Source organism: Poecilia formosa, unplaced genomic scaffold (genome assembly GCF_000485575.1).
Source record: "Poecilia formosa unplaced genomic scaffold, Poecilia_formosa-5.1.2 Scaffold62, whole genome shotgun sequence".
Lineage (NCBI taxonomy): Eukaryota > Metazoa > Chordata > Actinopteri > Cyprinodontiformes > Poeciliidae > Poecilia > Poecilia formosa.
In genome coordinates, this window is record NW_006800001.1 from 224,607 (window position 1) to 234,019 (window position 9,413).

General features: G+C 40.6%; 1 protein-coding gene across 1 annotated transcript in view; it reads left to right on the forward strand.

Annotated features, from left to right (window-relative positions):
* The first annotated feature begins 2,882 nt into the window (after nucleotides 1-2,882).
* LOC103139606 (dnaJ homolog subfamily C member 11-like) overlaps nucleotides 2,883-9,413 on the forward strand; it is a 10,975-nt gene continuing 4,444 nt past the window's right edge. The window contains exons 1-10 of the mRNA XM_016672497.1: nucleotides 2,883-3,018; nucleotides 5,296-5,425; nucleotides 5,559-5,632; nucleotides 5,718-5,819; nucleotides 6,016-6,144; nucleotides 6,221-6,343; nucleotides 6,428-6,501; nucleotides 6,585-6,774; nucleotides 7,999-8,084; nucleotides 9,243-9,400. Of these exons, the coding sequence (XP_016527983.1) occupies nucleotides 2,944-3,018; nucleotides 5,296-5,425; nucleotides 5,559-5,632; nucleotides 5,718-5,819; nucleotides 6,016-6,144; nucleotides 6,221-6,343; nucleotides 6,428-6,501; nucleotides 6,585-6,774; nucleotides 7,999-8,084; nucleotides 9,243-9,400 (1,141 nt within the window). The 5' untranslated portion in view covers nucleotides 2,883-2,943. The remainder of the gene's footprint in view (nucleotides 3,019-5,295; nucleotides 5,426-5,558; nucleotides 5,633-5,717; nucleotides 5,820-6,015; nucleotides 6,145-6,220; nucleotides 6,344-6,427; nucleotides 6,502-6,584; nucleotides 6,775-7,998; nucleotides 8,085-9,242; nucleotides 9,401-9,413) is intronic.

The following is a 9,413-nucleotide window of genomic DNA, read 5'->3' on the forward strand; positions in this document are numbered from 1 at the left end:
CACAAACAGTGGACGCTAACATAAACTATAAACACAGCGCCAGCGTTAGCACATTACTGATTTGGAGAATCAGCAGTTCAGTGCTCTGTTTGATTGATATAATATATCTAAAGTCATGTTTATGGAGTATTTTTAGTTGAGCTAGAAACGCAATCTTTCCACATATATTTATTTTTTAATTGACTCAACGTGTCATATTTTACAGTACACAAATACACACGACTTTCCGGCCTACACACACAGACATAAGCACAAACACAAACACACACTTACACGCACGAACAATTTCTTCGCATGCAAACTCAGTGGAGTGTTGAGAAATGCGATGTAAGGTCGCGCCTCGCCATAAATTATGAACTCCCTCTTGAATTTCAATGAACAGACCTGGCTGAAAGACACCTTTTTTTTTTTTTTTGCCGAAAAAGGCGCGTGGGCTGGCGGGGTGCTGTCACTCGCCCGTGGTGCTGAAGCTCGCGGTGCTGAAAGGACAGCTCCGCACGCGCGCCTACACGAACTGTGTGCACTCTCGATCGGCTTTCTCCGAGTCGTGTTATTAAACTGAAGCGATGATAGGTCAGAAGCAAACTTACAGAAGGAAATGAAAAACATGCCCCCAATGTTCTCTTATTTAGGCTGTGGCAGTAAATCGTTAAAAGCGCTGCTATAATATCCCCACAGAAAGTTTAGATTAGGAGGAGCCAATCACAATGCTCTCACTGAAGGGCTATTTATAATTCACACGCTCTATGCTTGGTTATCCCTTCTAAATAGTGGGGCTTAACTGGGACCATTATGTTGCCGTTTCCAGCCTACACTGCTGTCACTCTGCCGCGGGGTAGAACACCGCTTTTTGCACCAAAGCCCCCAGTTTGACAGAGACAATCCTCTCTCTAGACAGGCGCTCTTTGGAAGACAGAGGTTTTGAATGCTTCTACATTGGCTACCTCTGCTCTGCTTTGTCCTCGACAAAAAGGCACAAAAAGTTCAGAAGAAAAAAGAGCGGTGACTGTGAATACAGCTGAGAGCCATATGGAGTAGAATCTGATAGTCTAATAGTCTGATGTATGTATATATATATAAATAAATAAATATATATATTGTGTGTGTGTGTGTGTGAATAACAAAAGTAAATAAATAAATACATATTTTTAGTTTTGAAGGATTTTATATTTATTTACTCCTATAGTGCTGGAATCCTCTTTTACCGTAGGGAAGAAAAAAACAACAACACAATTATTTTCGAAGTGATAAACAAAATTAATAAAATGATTAAAAAGAAATAAAATAAACATTTAATTTATTATGAAGTTAAGTTAGAGAAAACATGCCCACTTTTTTTCAGGTCTCAACCAAATCCTTTCACCATCCCCACATTCCAAAGTTCAGATATCTGCTCCATATGTTATTTTTCATTCAGCTATTGATCGTGGGAGACTTTGAAAGAAAAAAATGAGGCACATGAAAAGAAACATCGTTTTAAAGCTGACAAGCTTGAACCAGACAGTGTCTGTTACAGCTCTAGATTGTTTGTAGAGCTCGTTCATTCAGTCCTGATGCTCTACATGGTGTCATTGTAAAGACCAGCCTGTAGATTGTATACAACCCCCTGGCAAAGAAGTGCACAGAATACTCTTAGAGGAAGTTCACTGAGATGATTCACAGAAGAACATATAAGACAGGAAATCAGTTTACAGAAATCCAAAAAATTATAGACAAATAGGAGCAGGAGTCGATGTTTTTGGGCAATTTGCAAGAAATCATCTGAAGGAAAATGGATTCATGTACAGAAAAGGCAAACGTTAGCATCATTAACACCTAAACAGAAGAAAATAAGGTTCCAGTGGGCTGAAGATAAGCAGTCACGGAGTGTGGGTGATTGGCTGGAAGTGGTATTCAGTGGTGAATCCTGGATCTGCCAACATATTGGCCGAGGAGATGATGCTGGAATGATTGCTTAGTGGCAGTCTAAAGGAAAACAAATAGCTCATTTCCAGACTCATTGAAGACAGAACGCGTATCAGACAAAAGAAGAACAGATGGTAACGATGCCCTTTACAGTCAAACACACATGGATATTGAAATTATAGACATTTTTATCAGTCCATGAAACCAAAGAAGGCTTACTGATCAGGAAATCGTTATTCAGGTGGCTAATGCATGAAGCAAAGAAAGCTCCAGGTTTTATGAGGTAAATGGAGAAACACCAGATTAAAAAAAAATAATAATTCAAAATTTATTGTGGAATAAAAACAAGGCTGCATGACATGACTCCAGGTAAAGCAGATTGAGAATAGTGGAGAATCTCAAGCTGTTGGAGTCTGACTTGTGAAAAATGCTGTTTTCTATGCCTTGGGAAATTCAAGCTGTCAGAAAACTGAGTGAAAAAGTAGCACATAAGTAATTGTATTTTTTGACTCTTTGTACCAGTTTTCCCTTGGAAATTAGCAATTCAACAGTTTCTTTCTCTCTACTTGTCCCCCATCAGTAGTAATATCATGAGATTTTTTAAGTATGCCTGTTTAATTAAATTTGATGGCTTCTGAATGGGGTAGTTCCTTGTGATTTTCTCTCAACTTTTACATGCAGCACCAATAGCTCAAACATATTCTAAGGCAAATCCTAAACATTGTGTAGTGTTGGGGAATAAGGAGTTTCCAAACACTTTTTTTTATTTGATTTTGGAAAATATAAAGTTCTTCCGCATGTTTGTCGATTGCATACAGCTTTACGTAGCGATGATAAGACCGAAATAAATAAATATCAACTATAATACCTAAACTTGGTATTATAGTCTCGTAGTTTTGCTCGAATTGAAATTCAACCAGCAGAGGGCGCCATAACAGATCTAAGAACTTGTCACTCCTCAAGCTTCCCATCTCACTGACCAATGAGCTTGCGGAACGCTAACGCGATGGGCGGGATCAAACGGGACGACACGTAAACATGGCGGCGTCTACAGAAGATGATTTTGAGTTTAATACTCAGGACTACTATTCTCTGCTCAACGTGAGGAAAGAGGTATGGTTTGTTCTTAGTTGTATTGTGAACTCTCTCTTGTTTGCCGTGGCTGTTTGATAGTTTGTCATTGAACCAAAGCGGCCTACAGTCGGTGCATCGTCCTCCAGTTAAGCACCGCTCCTCAGTCAGACTGCACCTCCTCAAAGGAGGAGGAGAGGACGAGTCCGGGTTGATGCTGTGGACACTGATCAGATTCCTCATGAATCTCAGTTTTTATTAAAACTATGGAGAATGATGTTGCTTATGCTTATTTACTGTAGGCAGCTAAAACCCTTACGCTAAAAGCTGAGCCACTATTACATTCTTAGTATCTTAAATAAAGGAGCAAAAGCTGCTTTAATACTACTTGTCCTCCTGTATCAATTGTACCCCTTTAACTTTTTCACATCATGTCATGTTAAAAGCACAAACTTCATTGGATTGTATATACATTTTATGCTGCTTACAGTCTTTTAGGGGTTTGTTTTCGTATTGGTTTTGCACATCTGAACATTTTACCCATTCTTCTTTGTAAGATAGTTCCAGTTTAGTTACATTAAATGATGAGCACACATTTTCTTAAAGCTTGCCATGGAATTTAATTTAGATTTCTTTGACTTTGACTTTCTAAAACTTGTATCTAAACCTTTGCAGTATATAGCAGTATATATATGTATAACTGTTGCTATGCTGAAAGGTATCTCCCTTAAAGTGAGGCATCTCCCTCACTTTACCCCCTGCTGGAGGGAAGCAGTTCCGCAGCATGATATTGCCAACACCATTTTTAACTTGAACATTTTTGTCAAGTTAAATTCAACATGATTTCCTGTCCCTACCTTCCAAATACCATACAAAAACTCTTTATTTATTAAGCGCTTTAGAAATAACAACGAGGCTGTCTGAAGTCATCCACAACAGAACTGAACAAGAAGGACAAACACTGGCCAGATAATCAAAGGTACACAGACACACAAGCTTTAGAGTTGACAAAAATAAATAACAAAATGGATAAAAAAATAAAGTCACAGTCAACCACTCACGCTCTGTTGACAGGCAAGGAAAAATGAGTTTTTTTAAATTATATAACAGAAAGCAAAAGTCCTACTACCTCTGATCAACACCATGTCTTTAACATAATTAAACTCAACTGGACTTCTGACCTGTTAGTGTTAAATAGTGCAAATCGGTGCAGCAGTTTAATGAATTGGGCACAATCAGTAAAAAAAACCTGCAAAACAAAAAATTATTAATGAATGAGGCCAGCGAGGGGAAGTCAAAAGTAGAGAAGCATCGTCTCATTCGCTTGCAGCAGTTAAACATCAAGCCGGGATATTTCATTATAAACAAGAGAGAAATGGAAGATTAATTCCAAGAATCTCAAAGTGTTATAAACGCATTTGTTTTGTTTTACTGCGGCAGAGTTCATCTTAAATATATTTTTGAGGACCCACTCAACTGCAAAAAAACAGGATTTTAGTAGTGTCTTTATCTGATTTTTAAGTCCACCAGCAGAATCCATTTCGTAACCCGAATTGGGGGATAATGGCGTTTTCATACGAGGCCAGGACAGAAAAGTCAATACTGGAAAAAATTTAGGGCCATCCATCTCCTGCTGTCAGCAAAGCAGCGAGGAGAGGCTGGACTGAGCGTCCGCCGAGTCACCTCAGCTTAAGGTGAACCCAGCAGTCAAACCAATGAAGATGAAAGGAAATGTTATGTTTTGTGGGGGGGTTTTTGTTGTTGTTGTTGTTGTTGTTGAAAATAGCAACAAGATGCCATAATGTGAGATAAAACATTAACCGTGAAACAAAAAGTGTATGTTGTGATCATTTAAATTCCCCTGTTCTAAAGGAAGGTATTGGGTTTGTTTTGATTAAATATGCGATAATTAATTTCACTCAACATTTGAATGTAAATCAGGCTGTAAAGTGCGACAACATAGCAGTTCTATCATTCGATATTGCCATGACAAGATCAGTTATGATTTACCCACATTTTCTTCTGCTCTCTTTTCTTTTAAGTCATTGAAATGTTCCCCAATATTCTGTTTTCTAATCTTAATCAATAGATACATAAAAGTTGTAGGCAAAAAAAAAAAAAAAGCGACCTGAAGTTCACCTTATAATTAGCCAAAAAGCAGAAATAAATGCATCTCTAAAGCCTTCCCAAATACTGCATCCAGCCATTCTCTTGCTTCATTGCAATATCACACACATTGATGTTGCCGTAGCGATTGGGATTTATTGCACCGCTCTGTGCTGAATGTAGGAATCCAACCTTTCCTTTCTCCTCTCGCAGGCTACAGTGGAGGAGCTGAAGGCGTCGTATCGGCGGCTGTGCATGCTGTATCATCCTGACAAACATCGAGACCCTGAACTGAAAAGACAAGCCGAGCAACTTTTCAATCAGGTTCACCAGGCCTACGAAGGTAGGGGGGATTGATTCACAATAAACGCTTTCAGTGAGCTGAATAAGGTATCGATTTGAATTTAATCTGTGCTGAAAGAGAGAGAGTATCTTAAAAAAAAAAACTCTCTCCTGAACTAATATTTACTCCTCAGTGCTGAGTGACGCTCACTCCAGAGCCATCTATGACATCTTTGGGAAGAAAGGGCTGGAGGTGGAAGGCTGGGAGGTCCGTTTTATGTACTTTGTCATGCATTCGTTGCTTCAGAGCACGTCGCAAATGCTTCTCTGTACAATACGATGTCATCGCGTAGGTGGTGGAGAGGAAGAGAACACCTGCAGAAATCCGAGAGGAATATGAAAGGCTTCAGAGAGAAAAAGAAGAGAGAAGACTGCAGCAAAGAACGAATCCCAAGGTTTAATCTTCTTTTCCTTTCTTGACTCTTTTTACCTTCACTGCTTTCAGTATATTTCTGAAAAAAACAAACTCTTTTGTGCCGATGTTAATTAAAAGATCGACCTGCGTAACTCATTTCAACATTTCTCCTGCTACTCTTTGTTGCTGTTTAATCCTCTTTTTATTTTGTTTTGTTTTGCTTTATTGCCTCCCAGGGCACAATCAGCGTCGGTGTGGATGCGACGGACCTGTTCGATCGCTATGACGACGACTTTGAGGAGATGCCTGGCGGAGGCTTTCCTCACATAGAAATTAACAGGATGCACATTTCCCAGTCTATAGAGGTAGATCAAAGCACACGCCGTTAGCGCTCCCTGCCCGCTGTTACGTTCTCACGTGGAAACGCCGTCGTGTCTTCAGGCTCCTCTGACCAACACCGACACGGCAATGCTGTCCGGGTCACTCTCCACGCACAACGGGAGCGGAGGGGGCAACATCAACGTGACTGTACGCAGAGTCACATCAGCTAAAGGCTGGGGAGAGGTACGCACAACTAACACGGCTAATAATAAAACTTTTGAGCTTTGGAAACGTGGAGCCTACTTGCATTTCTGTTCATTTTCAAAGGTGGAGTTTGGCGCTGGAGACACGCTGGGGCCACTCATCGGGTTAAAGGTGTTCCGTAACGTCACGCCGCGGTGGTAAGGCCTGGATTTTTGTGCGGCACGTCGGAGGCAGCGCTGCTCCTCGCTCCGCAGCCAATGTTTGTCGCTTCTCTGTCCAGTTTTCTCACGGCCCAGTGCGGTGTGCAGTTCTCGCCTCGAGGCCTGCGGCCGAGCTGCTCTCTGATGACGGCGCGCCACCTGGACCAGAACACCATGGGCTACCTTCAGTGGCGCTGGGGGCCCAATAGCGCCATGACAACCAGCCTGGTGCGGGACACCAAGAGTAGCCACTTTACTTTAGCTCTGCAGGTAAACACAAGTATAATGCTGTATTTACAGAAGCTATTAAGTAATTACCGGCATTATTTATCTCATTAGTTTAGGCTGCATCACGATTTGTTTTAATTGTCTTTTTTTTTTTTTGATGGTATAAGTTCAGTAATTTATTAAAAACAAGAATCAAAAGCACTAGTTTGCATTGGTTACGTCTCTAATACATAATCAATGTGTCCATACAGGCTGACAAATATCTCACGTTGCAGAGGAACCTTTCTCTTTGCGTAGCCATCAACAAACTCTTGGCTTAATTCTGACTAGGTATTTCACTACTCGCTTTGCTAGAACTGGTTCAATTCATTGAAACTTGCTGGTTTTCTGACTCTTAATCCACAAATAGGACTATACCAGCTTTTAGATTCTGTTTTAATTACCTGTTCAGAATGTCACCTGTCTGAGGAGAAATCTGCAAAAAGAGCCGTTCCTTTACCTGCGAGTAACAGTTTGAGTCAGACGGTTAAAACATCCAAAATAAGAGACCTTGAAGCAAGACAAACATTGACAGCTGTGGACATACACAAGTGAAATGCCTTATGGAATACATGGATTAAAAGTGCAATATTATGTATTTTCTAGGTACGTAGTGCCATTTTGTAACAAAATAAAGTAACTACGTCACCCTCAGTTGTCATAAACCAAACATAACTTGACTTCACAGTTTGACACTTTAAATTTCCCCTCAGTCTCTTTAAGAAGCTCCTACTTTCCTTCAAAAAAACAGATTTTTCAAAATACCTCCAGGCCCTTCATGACATTTGGCCACAGTGACACATGAACCGCGTCGCCGTTTGGAAGATGGTTTTGAGGTGAAACCTTCAAAATGGAAAGGCACGGTGGAGGCAGCATCATGCTGTGGGGTTGTTTAACAGACTCATGACGAAGATTCTTGCTGAAGCAATCAACTAGACGGTTGAAAATTGGACAAAGTTGAGCAGGACAACGGACCCAAACACGTCAGAACAGAATAACCCCTAACCCTGTTGGACATGTATGGACTACTTCGTTTGTGGCGGGAAATCCACTAATTGAATATAATTTTAGTTGTATTTCGTGTTATGATTCCACCCTGGGAGACAGACTGCAGGAGCGTAATTAGAAGCCTAAACCGACTGCGACATTCAGGCCCACGAACTGTGTATGTAAACTTGTGACCAGAACTGTAATGTTTTCTGTTTTCTGTTTGGTGTGTGTTTCTAGCTGGGTGTGCCTCATTCCTACCTGATGATGAGCTACCAGTACAAGTTCCAGGACGAGGACCAGACCAAAGTGAAAGGCTCCGTAAAGTATGACTTTTATCACTGACACAGAAAAAAAACAAAACAAACAAAAAACAAAACATCTTTTTAATTTTGATCGAGCTGTTTGCAAGACAGGCTCTCTGAGCAGCGTTTGTTATGAATCGTCGTACCGTTTGTCGGGTTTTTATCATATCAAACAGGCTGATGTTTGGGGAAAAGGCAGTGCTGTCACTTTAACATATTAGGGCTTTTTTTCTTTTTTCTTTTTCCCCTAAACCCATAGACTGCTTCATTGTGTCCCTGAAGAACATCCAAAGCACAAGATGAAAATAATCCAGTTGTTCTGGTGTGACTCAGTGGAGCAGATTGTTGCTATAAACAGGATGTTTAGCTGCTAATCCTCCTTCCTCTTTTCTTTTTTTATCCCAGCAATAACGCAGTGACAAACGCATTAGAAACTTCAAAGAATTTCAAAAAAAGATCTGGATTGCAATTGAGATTTTTATTTATTTTTATTTTTTCACTTGAAAGTAATACTTAAGCTTTGCCTTTTTCATGGGAGTTCTGCAGCAGCTGATTTTTAGGTGCTGCAGTTTCGAGACGAACTAAAGAAGCCGAGGTGACGTCTACCACCTTGGAAAGAGCAGTAAATAGAAAATGATCACTTATTTCCCCTCTGAGTCTCGTTGGATTTCCTCTAAAACATTTGTGAACACGTTCCTCCGTCAACTGACCTCAACACAGTCACCTTTTTGTAAAGTGGAGACCAAAAGAGATTTCTACAGCTAAGAGACAAAAAGTGTCTTTTGCCAACTTGCCGAATGGTTGCTACACGACAATAATGAATAAATGTAGTGCAAAGTGGAATTTTATCTTATTTCTAAAGCAAGTTTTATGTCAGCAGATGTAAAATTTTCTGACTCAATAAAACTGAACGTCCTCTGGCTCAGACTTTAAAGCCGTGAGGTTGTTTTGTTGTTCGCATATATATTTACTACTTCTTCTGCTTCCTGGAACATGGAAAACCATCTGATGTCGAGAACCCTGACTGCACTGTTTGGGTGCCTGTGCAAAATTTAGATCGGTTCAAGTTCAGAAAAAAAACAGAAAAAAAAAAAAAAAAAAGCACGCATTTTTAGTTTTACCAAACTTTGCACTCTTCGGCATCCGCCCGGTCCGATCTCTGTTCACGTTTTTTCGCAGGACAGGCTGGTTCGGCACAGTGGTGGAGTACGGAGCGGAGAGGAAGATCAGCCGTCACAGCGTTTTGTCGGCCACGGTCAGCATCGGCGTCCCGCAGGGAGTCACACTCAAGATAAAGTATGAGCCGCGAGCTCGCACTTTTCTGTGTGTCCTCGTCCGTCTGAATGACGG